Here is a 20048-nt window from a genome sequence, read left to right as displayed (position 1 = left end):
AATGACTGATTTGTACATTTGGCCAAATGCTTAAGAATATGAATATTCTTAAGAAGCTTTCTCAAGATGCCTGTCCAAAAAGGTACAGACAAGCCCTCCCCCATAACAATGTTTGCCTCATTAGCTAGGTGACTGAAAAGTAGCCTGAAGATGCCTTCATCTGTCTCAAGTTTGTCACGTGACCCTCACCTTGCACCTTGGAGCCAGGACCCCAGGAAGTGCGTTGGGCTTTTGAAGCCAATTTGTGTAAAATGTATACATTGTCGGCTACAGGGCGTTAATCAGGAAAATAGGGGTGAGAATATTTTCTTTCTCGACATTTTGTGAGATTAAGGTTTGTTTATTTACTAAAGAAGCTAAGCGAGCTTGTGGAATTCTATCAGACATCGTCGGTTGTTGGGTCGGTCGTCTCACATTGCTAGACCTCTCTCTACAGCGCTGAAGTTATGGTCTGGCTACTCCACCTATCTATTCTGGGATAGTGGGGGAAAAAAAATGATTTCTTTAAACCAATCACAACCAACCTGGGCGACGCAAAGCCCTGATAGAGGAGATAGCGAGAGGTGGGGGAAAGCCTGACTTCTGGGGCATTTCCCATGGATGTCGGGCTTTATACCAGCAATGTCCATCTGTTGAGCCAGACTAGGCTGACTGTGGCCAGTTGGAGTATTTTCAACATATCGCTTAAAGGGTAACTACTGTTTTTTTCAACCTGGAACCTATTTTCCTATGTTTTTGTGTCTAAGTGACTGATGGGAACAACAATCTTTGACATTGGTCTAGTATTAAGCGAGATCGCCGCAGTCGGCAACAAGCTACAATGTTAAGTTAAAAGGTCCATCGTCCGGTTTGTATTTACCTTCACAAAAGTGCTTGTTTTGCCACTGATAGGCTCAGATTAATATTCTAAGTGTATGACAACATTATGGAAAGGATTTCTGAGGTGGTCAAGCTTTAAAACCTCTGAGACCTTTCTGTTTAACCAGAAACCGCTCTGAAGTCGCTAGCGCTAAACCAACCAGACTCCATATAAAAAAAAATATATACTTTTAGTGTGTATCGTGCCAACATATTTTCACATGTAAATTGGTAAACTGTGTTTATTTCAACCAGTTGTGATGGGTGGAAAAGTGGAAAGATGACCCAAAACCACTATTCATAGTTTTATTTTGTTTCTGTTGACTTTTAATGAAGTGTATTTTACGATGCTAAAATTACTGTTTATTTACATGGAGTCTGGTGTTTAGCGAACGCCATTTCGCTGATGTTTTTAGGTTTAAAAAAAGGATCTTACTCTTTAACAGAAAGGTCGACCTCCTTAGAAATCCTTTCCATAATGTTGTCAGACACTTAGAATATTAATCTGAGCCTGTCAGCGGCAAGCACTAAACAAGCACTTTTGTAAAGGTAAAGCTACTCCACACAGCATTCGGGGATGGGAGGAAAAAGTGTTTCAGTTTAGTGGCATTTCTTTAAAGCAATCACAATCGTCTTGGGCGGTGCTAAGCACCGGAGAAAACCTGCAGTGCTGCTGCAAAATAGGCTCGGAAGGAACTGGTTATAGTGGAATGTGTATGTTTAAAATTTGTTTTAGTCATGCAACAGAAAACTCAGATTGGACAGGTAGTCTAGCTAGCTGTCTGGATTTACCCTGCAAGGATCTGAGAAAAGGTTAACCATAGTTCCTTAAATTGACCGGAGTTTAATGCCAACATAAAGGAAGCCCAAGGTAACGGATATCCGGCGGAAATAAGTGAAATTCGGCAGATTTTCCAGCAGCAACAGAGCAATCCCAGAAGTGGAATGTCAAGGATATAGACTACTTAGACATAAAAACATAGGAAAATAGGGTCCAGGTTGAAAGAAAAAAAAAAAAAAAAAAAAAGTAGTTACCCTTTAACCCTACTGGCAAATTTAGGTCCAGTATTTACTCCATTTATAGCTCTGTTTTTGGTCTCAACCAACTCCTGGGGGAAATATGTAGCTCTTAAGATGCTGAATGCTTCACTTTGATCACCAGGTAGTAACTGTGTCCGTCTGCCATATAGGGCTGAGCAAATAGTGCAAGTGCTCCGTAAAGCCGAAGGGAGCTGCAGATTTGATTATAATTCTCAGTAGTTTTATCACAACAAGCAAACCCCTTTCACATTGTCATTTGATGCATTGTTATTGTAGACATTATCGATTATAGCAGCTTTAAATCTGAGACATATTGTAAGGTGTTTTTTATTAAATTCCAATTCCACCTTTTGGAATAATGAGATCCAATCATGATGCTGGCAGAACAGATATTGAGAACACTTATTAATAAGTGTAAATGCAGAGCCCTGTGATCAGATACAGATCACATGGTAACACCTGATAGAGATTGATGGTTTGGTTTCCATTCACTTTGTATTCAACTATGTAATCGTGTTTTCTTCTATTTTAGCAGCTACCTGTATGTACATTGAGATTATTTCACAAACAAATAAAACACGGCTGGCTCCATTTAAACACACACATTAAAATGCTTTTAGATCCACATGCAAACAATAACATCTCAAGCACACGTGACGTGAAAATGGTGGAATGCAATTAAGATCACTTACTACACCGAGGTAAAAACATGTTGCAGGTTAAGAGACAAACTTTAAAAAAAAAGGAATCCTGATACTCCTAAACAAAGACTAGTTAAAACATGTCACCCTATACAGTATAGCATATTATACAAATGAAGGCTCTGGAGAAAGTGGGGTTCACAAACAGTTCGCTACTATTCATTCAGTTCATACTGAGGGATCCATAACTTATCATTAAGGAACTGTCCACGCCAACCTTAATACAGAGAGAATCAAGGGAAGGGTTAACCCTGAACTGTGGTGTCTTTTCAAACCACCCAGATGTAGCATTTTCTTATTTCTCCAACCAAAGTGAGTCTCAGCCTATGAGGAATAAAATGAGTACAGTACATTTGTAGTGATTTCCATTTTCTTTCTGAATACCTAAAAGAAGATTCTGGCAGTTGTGGAATAACTTACATTGGTATATATTATCTATGTAAATATAATGCAGGAGCAACTTTTATATTTTTATACAGTACCACAGAAATTAGAGTCTATTTGTGGTGGTTGGCTGCCGCGGGGCTGGCACTTTTTTTTACGTTAAATAACAAGACAACATGATATACTGTAAATAAAGCCGTTGGTCAGTGTGGATGGACTTCTGTCCAGGTATTACATAAGAATTATAATAAGAATTAAAAAGTGGAAATAGTGTCATTTAGTTCCACGAATACATTTCCCATTCATTTCTCGCCTGTACAGAACCATCATTGACTACAATGTGTAGACAGTGAGGTGGCCTTCTGAGAAACTGGACTTGTGTATATACTGGGACTGGCCTTTGCCATTTCTACCGTGAACTATTGTCAATAAAAAAGCCTTCTAAACCAAAAACTTAAAAAATCGACAATGTTACAGCAGTAATGTGATCTGAAATTGGGGAGTCTTCTTTTTTTTAAACAATTTAAATAAACAATCTGGGGCAAATTCACAAAAGGATTGGGCAAAAAAAAACACCACGTAATTCTGAAAAAGCACCCACAAAGGGTGAAACGCACCCCTAACTGTGCTGCCAACTCTGTCACCTTTAAATTCCTTGTCAGAAGTTTTGAGGAATGCCTCTGCAACTCGGCGGACCTCTCGGTTATTGTTCTGCCTACTATGTTAATGGCGTAAAGGCAAAATGTATACTTTGCCACATGAATAATTGTAGTCGGAGGCAAAATAGGGCAAATTGCACTAAGCTGCAAAACTTTACTGAGTTTGCGCTGTAATATCGTTAGTGCCATAGATAGCGGTCCCAAGTGATGCACAATTCATGGTGCTATCAGCAGCCACAATCCATTCTTTGTGAATTCGCCCCACTGTTTTTTTTTCCTTTGCCAAGTGCACGAGCTATCAGAGCATTATTGCACTCTTAAGGTGTTTAGACACATTACATAAAAGGCACCTTGCGGTGCATTTTAGCATCTTTTACACTTTAACAGTGTCTCCAGTAAAGCTCTCTAGCTTTGCCAGGTTACTTTTGACTTATAAATGTTGAGTCTTTACTCCTTGCATTGCTTATTATTATGCATTGGAACAGTTTCATCTTAGTGATAGGAAAACCACCTTTCTAGTACTCACTTTTACAATATAAGCTACTGTAAATATCTATATCAAAGGTTTGGACACACTTTCCCAGAATGTGTCCAAGCTTTTGATTGATACTATATGTATGTATATATGAATGTGTGCGTGCGCGTGTGTGGGAAGACACTTTTCTGCTCAATAAAGCAGCACATAACTTATCCTATTTTAAAAGGCATTTAAAAAAAAAACTGCCTTTGTTTAAAAATGCCACCAATGCCATCCCACCTGTGCTTCAGTGTAGCTGATTAAAGAGGCAGATATTCATGGCTTACAGGTGAGCTGGAGATGAGCAAATGGCAGTTCAAGTACAACACAGACGACTAAATATGAGGTATGAGTCAGTATTCTAAACCAACAACCTGACACCAGCATAGGGTAAATATACGGTCCATGCAACATGCATGTTCACTGTACACACTGAAGTATGCAATCATAAGAAGAGGGAATGTCTAGTGACTCATCAAAGTGGCAAAAAGTAAAGATCTTCTGTGCTTTTAGCACATATACAAATATAGATGTTACATCTATTTTCATTCTTCAGATTGGAGGAAATAAATTCATCCCTTAGACGGGGATGTAAAGAGACTGGAGTTTGAGATGCGGGTTTTGACAAATGCAAGCCCTCATTGTTATTTTGGGACTTGGATCCCTCCTGCAGTAAAATTTTTAAAACAAATTGTGGACTGGAGAGATTTGAGATAAGCGGTTAATAGTGACAGTGTACCGATTGCTGCTGAGTTTGAATGGTTTAAAATGGAATAAACCAACAGGCCTGACCAGTCAGTAGGCCCCAGATTTGAAGGCAGATCTCTGAACTCTTGGTGTCAAAGGCTCTTGAGGGACTTGACGGCCTTGCTCAGGTTGCTGTAGAACTCCGCCATGCTGGAGGGGAAGAACGAGTCCACCACGGAGCGGGGGAGAAAGCCACCCAGGTCCGTTTGGAAGAAGCTGAACACCTGGGTTTTGTTGGGCTCTCTGGAAGAATTGAGAAAAAGAGAAAATGTAATAAAAATAAAAAAATAAAATAAAAGTACTACAGTGATGTAGATGAACTTGAACTCTTGCCAGAATATCCTCTACAAAACACACACTGTTAAGTGTTTAGTGTGCGTTAGCATACTCACCCTGCGATGGGAACACAGACGCAACCACATGGGTGGTTGAATCCTCTCACGTAGCCGGACTGGGGAGGACAGCCCGAGTGACTCACATTGGTGGCTGTTTGACATGACACAAACACACATGCACGTTTGTCCACATTATAAAGCTTCAATTTACGTCCACTAAAAAGTGATTTTACCACTCAAATCATTAATTAAGTGTCCGACAACATTATGAAAAGGATCCCTACAGAGATAGACCTTTTTTGGTAAAGAGTAGCATCCTTTCTGTTTAACATGAATCACCATCACCAAGCCCACCATGAAAACAAACCGTATATTTATCATCGTAAAGCACGCTTCATTCAGTCGACAGAAACAAGAAAATAAAACCGATCAAAAGCCGCCTTGGTTCGTTTTCCCACTGTTCCAACAAACACCACTCTGGTTTGGTTAAAATAAACCCTTAAGTCACCCATTTACATGTGAAAATATGCTGGCTTTATACACACTTAAAGTATGGTTTATTTAAATGGAGTCTAATGAGTTTGGCAATTATGGGGTTGTTTCATGTTAAACAAAAAGGATCTTACTCTTTAAAAAAAGGTCCCATGGCATGAAAATTTCACTTTTAGGTTTTTTTAAAGGGGTGATAGAATGATTATATAGGGTATTTTACACTGTTCCTTATGGTCTCCTAATGGGGTATGTAACATTGGTTGGGCTGAAAATGGCCTGGTTGATATTTTACTGGCCCTTATGCATCCCTGTGTTTTGGCCCTATTTGTAACAAGAGCTTTTCTTCCAAATATGGTATGGTCATGAATATTTAGATGAGCTGCGCGCTGATTGGTTGAGCGACTTGCCATACGCAGACATTAGAGACGCGCGCTGATTGGTTGAGCGAATCCCCAATACACATACATTAGAGAAGCGACAGAATCTCATATTCCAGACACTGCAATGTTTCATTACCAAATTCACTTCTGAGACTTTTTTAAGCGAGACATCAACTATATAAAGCTGAAATATGGGCCGTTTTACAAAAATTGATGGCTAATTGCAAATTTGGTAAGACGTGTCGGACTTCAGGAGCTCCACACAGCCTGACGAGAAAGCGGCAGCCTGCTGGGCTCCATACCCAGCGCAAAGTCACCCTTTGTGGATACTGCACTACGGGGATCCGCGGACAGCTGCCGACATAACTAATATATTTACGGTTTTTCTATCCAAGATCCTTGAGAAGGTGGTTGCTAATCAGTTATGTGATTTTCTACATAGCAACAGTTTATTTGATGACTTTCAATCAGGATTTAGAAAGAATCATAGCACAGAGACGGCACTGGTAAAAATTACTAACGACCTTTTAACTGCTGCAGACAAAGGTCTTGTCTCCATTCTTGTTTTACTAGATCTTAGTGCTGCATTTGACACAATTGACCATTCAATCCTGTTACAGAGATTGGAACACTTGGTTGGCATTAAAGGAATTGCTCTGAGTTGGTTTAGGTCCTATTTCTCTGATCGATCTCAATTTGTGAATGTTAATGATAAATCCTCCAAGTACGCTAAAGTTAGCCATGGGGTTCCTCAAGGCTCAGTGCTTGGACCAATTCTATTCTCCTTATATATGCTTCCTCTAGGCAATATTATTAGAAAACACTCAATTAACTTTCACTGTTATGCGGATGACACCCAATTATACTTGTCAATCAAACCAGACGAAACCAGTCAGCTAGCAAAATTTCAAGAGTGCATTAAGGATATAAAATCCTGGATGACCTATAATTTTCTGATGTTAAACCCTAACAAAACTGAAGTTATTGTGCTGGGCCCTAAACACCTCCGAACTTCATTATCTAGAGATATAGCTACTCTGGATGGTGTTGCCCTGGCCTCCAGCACCACTGTTAGAAATTTAGGAGTTATCTTTGATCAGGATATATCCTTTAATGCCAATCTAAAACAAACCTCAAGAACAGCCTTTTTTCATCTTCGTAACATTGCCAAAATTAGGAATATCCTGTCTCAAAACGACGCTGAAAAACTAGTCCATGCATTTGTTACTTCCAGGCTGGACTATTGTAATTTCCCTACTGTCAGGTTGCTCAAATAAGTCTCTTAAGACTCTCCAGCTGATCCAGAATGCTGCAGCGTGTTCTCACAAGAACTAAGAAAAGAGATCATATTTCTCCTGTATTAGCTTCTCTGCATTGGCTTCCTGTTGAATCCAGGATTGAGTTTAAAGTCCTTCTCTTGACCTACAAAGCTCTAAATGGTCTAGCACCATCATATCTAGAAGAGCTCCTAATACCCTATTGTCCTACTAGAGCACTGCGCCCCAGAATGCAGAGTTACTGGTGGTACCTAGAGTCTCTAAAAGTAGAATGGGAGCCAGAGCCTTCAGTTATCAGGCTCCTCTCTTATGGAACCAGCTTCCGATCTGGGGCTTGGGGCAGAAACTGTCACCTCATTCAAGAATGAACTTAAAACTCTCCTATTTGATAAAGCTTATAGTTAGGGAGTGAGGAGTTGCAGTGTTCACCTAACTGGCCCAACTGCTTCTCTTCATAATTGTTAGATTAATAATACATAACAAAGTAGAGGGAGGCAGGCCAGCCAAGCCAGATCCGGGGGCGGGGGAGAGGTTCTAAGCCCGAAAAGCTACCTCTCCTTATGACCTGTCTCTCTTAGTTACCTGTTATAGTTACGCTGTTATAGTCCTAGACTGCCGGGGGACTTCCTTCCTTTGACACACTGAGCTGCTCTCTCCTCTCCCTTTCTATTACTGTTTTTATTACTGTTTCTATTACTGTTACTATTACTATTACTATTTGTGTGCAGCCCGTCCCAGAAATGCTTGTTACTAATCCTAGCTTCTGGGGAGTTTTACTCCCCGGAGTCCTTATGCTTTTTTTCCCCCCAGCGTATTTCCTTGGAGAACGTTGGCACCAAGACCCTGGTTGCAGCTGTCGCCGTGGTCCTGCTGCACTCCCTGCTGAGCTCAGCGATGCCCTGCAATGTCATGCTGCGTCCTGCTGAACCCTGCAGCTTCCCGCTACATCCAGTCACTGTTCCATTATTAATGTGACTACTATCGCCACTGTTCCTCACACCCCCAACCGGCTCGTCAGACACCGCCTACCAAGAGCCTGGGTCTGTCCGAGGTTTCTTCCCAAGAGGGAGTTTTTCCTCGCCACTGTCGCACTGCTTGCTCTTGAGGGAATTACTGGAATTGTTGGAATTGTTGGGGCTTTGTAAATTATAGAGTGTGGTCTAGACCTACTCTATCTGTAAAGTGTCTCGAGATAACTTATGTTATGATTTGATACTATAAATAAAATTGAATTGAATTTCGTCACGCCACTTATATAACATCATTCCCCAATGTCTTATAAAGCTAACCGTTGTGTCCGATTTGATTTTAAGGCATTTTTACGGACGCGAGGCGTCTTTGTAGGACCAGCAGCTGCTTGCTATATGTCCCATTCATTACAATGGGGAAATACCACAGCTAGCTAGCTACACTGTCGCCATAACTAAATTATATTTACAGTTTGAATTTCTCCGCCACTTATACAACATCATTCGCCCAATGTCTTATAAAGCTAACCGTTGTGTCCGATTTGATTTAAAAAGGCATTTTTATGAACGCATAAAGGCGTCTTTGTAGGACCGAGCAGCTGCTTGCTATATGTCCCATTCATTACAATGGGGAAATACCGCAGCTAGCTAGCTACACTTCGTCATAACTAAATTATATTTACAGTTTGAATTTCGTCACGCCACTTATATAACATCATTCCCCAATGTATTATAAAGCTAACCGTTGTGTCCGTTTGATTTTAAAGGCATTTTTATGAACGCAGGCGTCTTTGTAGGAAAGCAGCTGCTTGCTATATGTCCCATTCATTACAATGGGGAAATACCGCGCTAGCTAGCTACACTGTCGCCATAACTAAATTATATTTACAGTTTGAATTTGGTCCACGCACTTATACAACATCATTCCCCAATGTCTTATAAAGCTAACCGTTGTGTCCGATTTGATTTTAAGGCATTTTTGATAGCAAAGCGTCTTTGTTGTAGGTGGAGCAGCTGCTTGCTATATGGCCCAATCATTACAATGGGGAAATACCGCAGCTAGCTAGCTACACTTTTGCCATAACTAAATTATATTTACAGTTTGAATTTTGTCACGCCACTTATACAACATCATTCCCCAATGTCTTATAAAGCTAACCGTTGTGTCCGATTTGATTTTAAGGCATTTTTATGCACGCAAGGCGTCTTTGTAGGACGAGCAGCTGCCTGCTATATGTCCCATTCATTACAATGGGGAAATACCGCAGCTAGCTAGCTACACTTTCGTCATAACTAAATTATATTTACAGTTTGAATTTCGTCACGCCACTTATATAACATCATTCCCCAATGTATTATAAAGCTAACCGTTGTGTCCGATTTGATTTTAAGGCATTTTTATGAACGCGAGGCGTCTTTGTAGGAAAGCAGCTGCTTGCTATATGTCCCATTCATTACAATGGGGAAATATCGCAGCTTGCTCACTTTCGCATAACTAAAGTATATTTACAGTTTGAATTTCGTCACGGCATGAATATTATAGGTTCCTCAAGGTCTTACAAAGCTTAGCTAACACTTGTCCGATTTCGGATTTCAATTGAATGTATTTTTGTGAATGTCAGAGTTAGGAGGAGGCTAGCTAGCTCTCATTGATGGACTCCATCTCACCGCGGCTCTATCAATGAGACTTCGCGGACAAGAGGCGTTTATTTCCCGATTGTTTGTTTAAATAACTCAACACACATACCCATTATAAGATTAACTGGAACCTGCGGGCTGCGGTAAAAGATTGCGGACGTAACCGCTCGCTGACACTGCGGTCAGGGCGGTGATGTAGCAACCCAGGTAGCACCAACACGCGGCACTAAACTCCGACACACAGTCGGAGAAAATTTGCAAATAGCCATCCATTTTCGAAAGCGGCCCATATTTGAGCTTTATATGGTTGATTTCCGCATAAAAAGTTTCAGAAGTGAATTTTGTAATGGAATAACAGAGATCTGCGTGACCTAGCTAGATTCAGAAAACTACCTGATCTCAGGTCAGTTGTGTAGCCTATGTAAATGTTAGGCGTCCGTTCTCTTAATACACCCATGGGCTGACAAAGGTTCCGGTTTTTGGGAGGTTGACGTCAACTTCCAGCTTTGTTGGGATTCGCCCGTTTTCAGCGGCAGTTTCAAAATATGAGATTTTCATAGTAAAGGGGTGTCAATGGGATTTTGAGCTTCTATGTATGTCCTATTTACCCACCGAACTGTCGTTATTCAACTATGACAGGGTAAAATCGGTTTTGCATTCTATCACCCCTTTAACATTAATATGAGTTCCCCCAGCCTGCCTATGGTCCCCCAGTGGCTAGAAATGGCAATAGGTGTAAACCGAGCCCTGGGTATTCTGCTCTGCCTTTGAGAAAATGAAAGCTCAGATGGGCCGATCTGGAATCTTCCCTTTATGACGTCATGAGGGGAAAGGTTACCTCCCCTTTCTCTGCTTTGCCCGCCCAGAGAATTTGGCCCGTCCATGAGAAAGAGAGAGACATCATGGCTTGCAAACGAGCAAAGCATGGCAGTCGGTCAAGGCCACACCCCCACCCTCCACCCTCCACCTTGCCCCACCTCTCTCTCCTCCTCAATAGCATTTAAAGCTACAGACTAGGGATGGGCATGATTACTCAACGATCAATAATTGATTAAGAATTTCGTCGATCACAATTTGTTATCAATTACACTAATGCTGGTTGCGTTGCATAGTGCGAGTCTTGAAGCAATTACATTAATTTCACAGTGTGGCAGCAATTAAACATTTTACCACTCGGGGGCAATATTTCACTCCATACTCAGTTACCTGGCTGCGAGTTTCCGTTTTAATTTGAAAAGTTATCATTAAGAGGACACGGCAAAGTGTGGCGTGGGACCATTTAGATTTTTTTGTTTTTAAACAACTTAGTTCACTGCAAACACTGAGATGCCGTGTATAAGTACAATACGGCCACGACTCAAATGATGTAGCCTACCACTAAACAAAGTGCACCCGACCCTGGTTAATGTTGGTGCATCCTGCTCTGTCTCAACCTAGCATAAACTCGGCGTTAGCACGGAAGAGCTGCGATGCACAATGAGCAGAGAAAATTACCCAAGGGATCTGAAAGTTCATTGAGATGGATATTGGAACCAGCATATTACATTCCGTCACGACGTACCATCACCAGACTGGTATAAACTCACTACGAAGAACGGAATAAGGTTCCCCGGGCTGGCCAAGTTAGCGCGGAGGTACCTGTGCATCCCGGCAACGTGGCTGTTTTCAGCGACTGGACTGATGGTCACCAGGTAGCGGTCGCGTCTGACCCCACATCATGTCAACATGCTTATCTTTCTCAACAGAAGTTGTATGCAAGTTAGCCTACTGGTTATTTTGTTATTAGGCTTTGTCTTGCCTTGGATAGTTTGGAGTTACATTTTGACAAAACCTGTCAGATCTAAGTATTATGTTTTTGGTTAAGTTACTATTTAATATGATTCTTTTTATTTATTATTTTGGAACAAACGAGGGTCTCTGTTTAAGAACGCCGGCTCGCAGCTGCAGGTTCTGCTGCTTCAGAGCAACGCGCCTATATCTATAATCTATATCTATATCCTCTAGTTTAACTGCCACAAGTTGTTCTTCTTGTAATTAAGATCTCATCGAGGAAAAACGCGCTGTATTTTTGTATTTTCATTGCATTTTTTTATTTATAAAAAGTTAAATAAATAATGAATTTTAATATAAAAATATTAATGATTAATCGATAGTCGATCGTTAATTCTCCCGACGATCGACTAAGAAAATTGAATCGAATGCCCATCCCTACTACAGACACAGAAACGGCACATCTTAAAGAAAGCTCATTGTGGGACTGACTCTAGTTGCTGTAATTCTGCACCAAGGCTGAATTTCGCGAAAGAGACTTTGGATACAGTATTAGGGGACCACTAAGGCCTATATAAAAGCATCCAAAAAGCAGCATGTCATAGGACCATTAACAGAAAGGTCTCTGTAGGGATCCTTTCCATAATGTTGTCAGACACTGTGCCTGTCAGTGGCTTTTCCCTCTCTCTATATTCACTCCCATTGCTAGCGAAACAGGTCTCTGAATCGCACTTTTTGCGCACGTACAAACATTAACGAAGCAGATTCTGCGAACATGTACAACTTCTGTTGCATATGTTTGATTGCTTATTAACAATTATTGGTAAAGGACCCATTTTCGTACCAAAGAAGGTTATGCTGTTATATGCAAGCCACTGCTCCAGGATGGGTCCTCTGTCTCCATGCAGCCATGAGGAGGCTGATAGGATCGGTTACACCACTCACGGCCATCACACGATATTGATTTAGTGTTGATTTAGATGTTGTGCTCGCTGTTTCTCAAAGAAGGTACTGAACTTTGGCTAGCATTTGGAACATGCAAACATTTCAGATACATTGCAGCACATATTTCAAAGAGCCTTTGATCTGAAGGCATGTGCACTCCCAATGTTCCATGCTCACACTGGGTGTGCAGTGTCCAGTTATCCACAAAAAACAGCAACCTGGAGGGTTCTGCTACAGCTCACAGAAGGCCTAGTTGACATTGACCCCCATGGCACCAAACGAGATACCTCAGAATGCAATACACTGCATCGAGAGGTCTTTGATCTTGCTCTACGACAGAACAGATTCCACAGATTGCCCGTCTGGAACAACATAAGGAGGTCAACTTAGCAGACACCTATGTGTGGGGATAGGCACTACTGCATTACCTTCACCAACTAGCTGGGGCTGGACCAAGACAGCCAAGGGTCTGTATGCACCTCACTGGACCATCAAAAGCCTGCTATCAGCTTGTAGCATGCAAGGGTTGCTTAGGTGCTGTGGCAACACTTGCTTGCACAGCTCTGTGACTGTATGAAGGGAAGTGTGAAAAAGTGTAAACAATACTGGAGTATGACTTTTTTACTAGTTATAGCTCTTTTAATTGGATAACTTTGGGTCAAACTTTGCCCACGGCAACCTGCACTAAGGCATGGATACCCGACCCGAGGCCGACGAGTCGGGCCGGGTTCGGACAGATATTTAGAAATTATGGTCGGGGTCGGGTCAGGCTCGGTCACATCAGCGCGATAAGGCATTTGTTGTAAAATGGTGCTGCGGCTCCTTTTAAGAGAGCTCAGGTGCGTGCGTGAGTGTGTTGTGGTAAGTGGGCAGAAGAGAGATAGCCTAGAGAAAGAGGAAGCATGCGTGTTGTAGATCATGCAACCGGAGCAGAGTTAGTGGTTATTCATTTTCTAACGTCGGCCCTGGAGGTAACGAGTCTCCCCTGGTTTTCTGATCACGGTCGGAAACGAAGCGATCAGGAAAGGTTAACCCATTGAACATTTTAACAGCTGATTAACGTGCGCTTGTTGCCCCGTGTGTGCTGATGCGCTCATCTGTTGACATTTCCGAATGCCTTCCTACAGTTGCTTAATAAAAGCTTTCCACAAACGTAGCCTACATGTGTCATTAGTATGAGGAAAAACAAATTAGATTTTAACTTTGTCGGGCTCGGACACAAATTTCTTAATGCATGTCGGGCTCGGGCCGGGTTCAGACACGGCTTTGTCGGACACGGGCCGGCCTCGGACAGAAAAATTCGGCCCGATCCGGACTCTAACCTGCACGTAACCCTGCCACCATTTTTTGTATTATACAACTATATATACACGTGTTTTTAACCTCCCCCCGCCCCAAAAAAGATATACATATAAAAAAAAGCTATTGCATATAATAGCCCTTATCCTATTGGAGTTTGCACCTTGTCATGGGGGATTAGCTTGTTTGTCTTGGTGACATCATCAAGAATCATAAAATCTGCTATCTGCAACATTCAGCCATAGTGAGTTATTTGCTGGCCATTTTGATAAGTAGCTGTCATGGCCCTTATAACATATACATCTAAAGCTGTACCAAATGGGTAGGTTTCACCACGAAATGCAAAATCGTAATGAAAATTTCAACTTAGCCACCCCACTAGCAGAGGAGAAAAGAAAGAGACGTTACGCACCATTTGATGAAATGGTGCCATCCTCGTATTGCTTGACTAAAATAACATCTACAAAGTCTCGTGGAGCTATGATGCCCATAGCTGCTGAGGGCGTGACTGTTCGGCAGACAGAGATGTCCTGTGCAAGAGAGGGAGACAAGGAAATGTACTTAAAAGACACAAAGAGCCAAACAAAGCAAAAGCAAAAATGAATATCACCTCTGGTATTACATGTATACATTTAAAGCTGCACCGGGCCATATTTTCTTTTAAAAACAAATGTATGTGGCTTTTTTCCTGATTTATGAAATTCAGGTTGGGAATGGTAACTGGCAAAGCAAACACCAGAAGAGATAAGTGATGTTAGATCAAAATATACACTGTACCCTGTACAAATATTTTGCCTGCCGTCTTTCTTTAGTGTTTTTAGATAGCTTCTTGAATTCTCCTTTTAAGGGTATTTGCATTTAACTTGATACCAATTTGTTTCATAGCTAAATGTTCAGAACAAACTCCGCTTTCTGTGTAGTGATGGCCAAATGTGTTCTAGAACAATGTATAACGAGATAATTTGACTCTAAAGCCAAAAAAGTTTGATGTTCGCTTTCTGAAATTTCTCAAATCTTTTGTGAAAACATACCTACACTCAATTGTTTTGGTGCTTGAAATTAGTTAACGAAAGACTTTGGTTCACAAAAGTAGTGTAATATATGAATAAAATAGTAAATAAATGTCTAAAACTAAATTTTGTACTATAGCTTTTGAGTAGGAGCGTTGTCGAACATCGCTTGGATTTGCCGATGTGTCTTTTGTCCTCAGAGGGTTAAACAACAGGGATGAAAACTGATCATTGGAGTGACAAAGATGCCCGGCAAAGATTTTTTTTAAGTTTTAAAATGGGGACTTACTGTTGATTTTAGCATGAGGATATAGAAAAAAACATGTATTTTATCCATGTGCACCTATCCATGTGTTTAGTATACGTGATCCACGTGCTTATCCGCATATCCGTTTCCTGAGCACAAAGTAAAAAAGATCAAGTTCTTGGCTCTGTCTCCGCAGCATCAGCACATACTTGAGCGCACCTCGGACACATCGCCGTGACGTGTGGTGTCTATAGTCGCCGTGACATCGCCTATATTCTCCATCAAAACTGAAGGATTTTTTTTTTTCCCCACCAGGCGCTGGCGTACGTCTGTAGATACTCAGTTCTCCTCTCAGTTAGCTTAGTAATCCAGTTCTAGGTCAGTCACACCCCATAAAAACAAGCAGCTCCATCTCACACACGCAGAGCAAAGCTGTATGGCATTATTACTATTTTGTGTGACATATTTGCCCAGTACCACCACTCACCACCAAATATAAAAATAAATAAAACTCATTGGATCTGCACAAATAATTTAGAGGATACATTTTGGATTCAGAACTGTGAATTTGCTCTGCAAAGTTTGCATCCTTGAAACCACGAGGAACTTTATTGACATGACCTCACTAGATTTCTGGGTACTGCACTTTAAAGTTGCAATTTCCAAACGGTTTGGCTGCCATGTGAAGCCACAAATATGTATATGTATGTGTATGTTAGACCAGGTGCAGCTTTAAAGTAATCCAGACAACTTTGATGGAAATCAAAAGCAATGTTGACTACTGTATGGAGTGAAAACTGGGTCAACGTCATCTACAGAATGATCAGGACAAAACATCCGCTAATCAAAAGAGAGAAAGAAATGAACACACCTCTGTGATTTGTTCCAAAAGCTCAAACCTTTTGACATTGTTGTCCCACTTGACTCTGAGCCCACTGGGTACTGGTTTCAGACACTCCCACACTTTCTCCGGGCTGCCGCTGACAATCCCCTCGCCCTTATAACTGCAGAGGAAGTCAGATGACAGAACACGGTCAGGGGAGCAGATCGATAAGGCCCGCCTGCTGTCAAATACATTTATACGAAGAGCTGTAACAATTCAAAATTTTGCCGGACAATTAATTGTCTCATAAATTATTGTGATTAATGACATAATTGTCGCTTTCAGTCACATTTAAAAATATGTATTTGTTTATTACTTGTTTTAAACAAATTAAAGTTCTGAATGAATCCCAGGGTAAATCGTTTGGTTATACATCACTGTCATGTGACCAAGATAATGTCATAACATAAATACACAGCCTAAGAAGTAAACCATGCCTCTTTATTATCATAATTAACTAACTGTATCAACAGTCCGACCAATAATCACTTATATAATTACAATTTGGCATGTCTAAACAAAGCCAACAATTACCAGTCATATGCCTTTTATTTATAGCAACTAATGTTAGCAATTAATTGTGGTAAAACAAAGAAACCGTGATTATGTAGAAGAAATTAGACAATTATGTAATAATTGTTACAGGCGTATTTATAAGTTACTGGACAGGCAAATGATTTAACCCCTGTACACACAAACAGTCCATTTCTTCTACTCTGCACACTGTTTCAAGCAATGAAAACATAATACTTAAACATTATACAATTTTTCAAAAATAAATAAATAAAAATCTAATTCTACTGCTAGGGAAGTTTTCATGATGTGATCAGTCATGATCCAGCTTTGTATAGTTATAAGAGACTTGTGGTAAAATCCTGGGATTTTCTAATGTAGCCACAGGTATGTGTATAATTTAGATAATTTTATGTCTGATGTGCATGCCCCCCACCCCCCAGGTTTGGTTGACAGAATAGCAAATACAAAACGATCACGTAAAAATACATAGTTACAAATAGGGCTGGGCAATATATCGATATCGTGATATGAGACTAGCTATCGTCTTAGATTTTGGATATCGTAATATCGCGATATGACATAAGTGTTGTCTTCTCCTGGTTTTAAAGGCTGCATTACAGTAAAGTGATGTACTTTTCTGAACTTACCAGACTGTTCTAGCTGTTCTATTATTTGCCTTTTTCCCACTTAGACATTATGTCCACATTACTGATGATTATTTATCTAAACTCTAAGTGTGAAGATATTTTGTTAAAGCCCCAATTGTCAACCCTAGAATATCGCCGCAATATCAAGAATATCGTGATATCTGATTTTCTCCATATCGCCCAGCCCTAGTTATGAAACAACAAAACACAGTAAAAAGACATTTGACGTATGCCTGTACATTTGACGTAGGAAGTATGCGTTAACAAATGTAATCTCACGTGCCCCCTGCAGTACTCCAAAGTACCCCTAGCGGTACCAATATCCCCATTTGAGAAACACTGGTCTAGAGCTACTCTCTGTAAAGTGTCCTGAGATCACTTCTATTAAGATTTGACACTATAAATTAAATATGAATTGAAGTACAGTGCAAGGCATCGGACATTTACAAAAAAAAATTACATTATAAATCCTGATTTCGTCTGATGCCATGAATACACAAGCATGGGGGATGTAACTTTCATTTGACTACCTGTCTGCAATCTGTATACAAAACCTAATTCTAGCACTTTTCCATGACTGAAAAGCTGCACAAAATTCAAAACTTGAATAGTAGCCCTAAGTACAGTCTTTCTCCCTTTGTTATTTTGATTTTATTTTTTTATAATTGCTAAGCAAAGTGACTTTCATACACAACCTGTGTTCAACCTATAGCATGATGTCATCGCTATTCACACCAACAAAGCAGAAAAGATCCAAGGTCTGGTGTAATTTCAGACTTTATTTTGTTAGCGTGGCCATTTTATGAAAGGCTAATGCAAGGAAGTGCACTTCAGTCATATCTAATCTAAATATCTTGAAAAGTGGTATACGTGTACCTGCAGGTAGCAGCTAATAACAGCTAATTTTTTTTTTTTTTAAATCCCATATAAAAATAATAGCATCTGTGATAAGCTCACAACAAACTAACCATAATATTATTCCTGAGCAATATCTCGCTGAGAAATTACTTAATTGTTTGCAGTTCTAGTTAGCATGTTATGTGCTCATAGTTGCAAGCAGAGCTCTTACTGTTATCCTTATCCTTGCGTTTACCGTTACACAACTGCAAAGTGCTCTTCTGAAATTTGACCTACAGATTACATCCATTGAGAAAAAAAAAAGAAAAGTTGAGCTTTCTCACACATTCCCAGGGAACTCAGACGACGGACGCCAAGACACAACCACGTCATTCTGCCAAAGAAAACACATTAACAGTCAGCGACATTTGCTTGAGTGTAATGAGTGGCCCTGGGAAATGCTGTTCACTCCCGACACACTACTCAGTGTTTTCCCTAGGTCTGCGGAAGACTAGGTGCACATATTTGGCGAAGGGTGTTTAAGGGGTCCTTTCTTAAAGAAAATGTGAATTTTGTCAAAAAAGAAATTGCAATTTGACATTATTTGTGGACCATAATTATTACTATATCTGTGTCTACAAAGTTGGAAAAGCTAGAGTATGTACTGGTACTGGTAGATCAGATGATAAATAAATACCACTCAAAAAGCTTAAAAGACAAAAGTTGCTAAAGAAGTCCACTGGGCTTTTAGTTAGTTTTGATGCTCACGTTGATTTTACATTCATTTCGGCTTGGGTGCTACACCTAAGCTCTATAATGGTAGGGGAAACCCTTTTACTTATTTCCAACCAACAGTCATAACTTGTGTTTTTTCTGCACTCTTACTTGAGCAGCATGCGTGACAGATCAGTTGATAGACTGAAGCTGACAATCAGCAATCATTGAGCACCAGAGGCTGACACAGCTTTTGCAGTGTATTCAGCATCTTTTTAGAATATTAACTGTTCAGCCAAATAAGAATATTAGTTCAGTTTTGATTAAGTGCTACATGTCGCTGAAAGTGTTCTGACAAAGACATGTACGAAGGCAGATTGAATTCTGAATATTCTGGTTAATACAAATGAATAGTTGAGCCTCAAGTTGCGTTCAAGTTCTTTAACACCGTTTTGTCCCGGCAGGTAAGCTAACGTTGACGTGTCGGTGAGCAAGGCCACATCAAGAAGCCTAACATTTATCAATGAAGGTAACGGTAGACGTTTGTTTTCTAACGTTATAATACTGACGTTACCAGAGTACAGCATGTCTCAGGGCCAATGTGGAGAAATATCGTACAATTTCATATCACACGATAATGACGGAAAATATTCACCGATTTCTTGCAGACTTTCCACCCGGCCTCATCCCTCTTGTAGCTTAGCAAGCAGTCACCCACTGCCTTCGCTTTATGTTCATAATCCATAATAAATAGTAAAATAATAACGTTACGTTACCTTGCTAACCCTGGCGTTAATTCACTTTGCAGACTAGCTGACGTTACAGTGGCTAAATGTTTGACACGCGATATTGTTATCTCTCAATTCAATTAATCAAAGTCACAATGTAGCTGGGTTTTGTAACGCAAATGCAGCAGCGACAAGTTACTTAACGTTAGCAAGTACAACCGCCGCTACAGAGCTAGCCTTAGCCAAAATGAATGAAACCTATGCAATGCCCACATCGTTTACGAACAAGCAGCTAGCTCGCGGGTCTGGGGTATTTGACAACTCTGTCAATTACTGTTCACTATAAAGCCTTTCTGGACGCGCGACAGCCCACACCCGTCTCAGGTAAAATGTTAAAACCCCCAAATCTTTGAATGAATTTCCTGAAATAAAAGGAGAATCGGTAGCAGAGGTAT

General features: G+C 40.5%; 1 protein-coding gene across 1 annotated transcript; it reads right to left on the bottom strand.

Annotated features, from left to right (window-relative positions):
* Window positions 1–2611: 2611 nt before the first annotated feature.
* Window positions 2612–20048, bottom strand: stard5 (StAR-related lipid transfer (START) domain containing 5). The gene is made up of 6 exons (XM_039795650.1): window positions 19521–20048; window positions 18496–18545; window positions 16140–16272; window positions 14424–14541; window positions 5300–5393; window positions 2612–5150 (listed from the first exon to the last, which is right to left on the bottom strand). Exons 1-6 carry the CDS (start codon window positions 19608–19610, stop codon window positions 5000–5002), a joined length of 636 nt encoding a protein of 211 aa, XP_039651584.1. The 5' UTR covers window positions 19611–20048; the 3' UTR covers window positions 2612–4999.

Source organism: Perca fluviatilis, chromosome 3 (genome assembly GCF_010015445.1).
Source record: "Perca fluviatilis chromosome 3, GENO_Pfluv_1.0, whole genome shotgun sequence".
Lineage (NCBI taxonomy): Eukaryota > Metazoa > Chordata > Actinopteri > Perciformes > Percidae > Perca > Perca fluviatilis.
This window is presented reverse-complemented; position numbering and strand designations above follow the sequence as displayed.

Excerpts from the sequence above, each read along its gene's own strand:
- stard5 (XM_039795650.1), bottom strand. The coding sequence starts at position 19,610 with ATGGATTATGAACATAAAGCGAAGGCAGTGGGTGACTGCTTGCTAAGC. Across the intron at positions 14,542-16,139 it reads TTTTGGAACAAATCACAGAG|GACATCTCTGTCTGCCGAAC; the intron begins GTGTGTTCATTT and ends TCTCTTGCACAG. Across the intron at positions 5,394-14,423 it reads TGGCACCATTTCATCAAATG|CCACCAATGTGAGTCACTCG; the intron begins GTGCGTAACGTC and ends CATGTCAAACAG.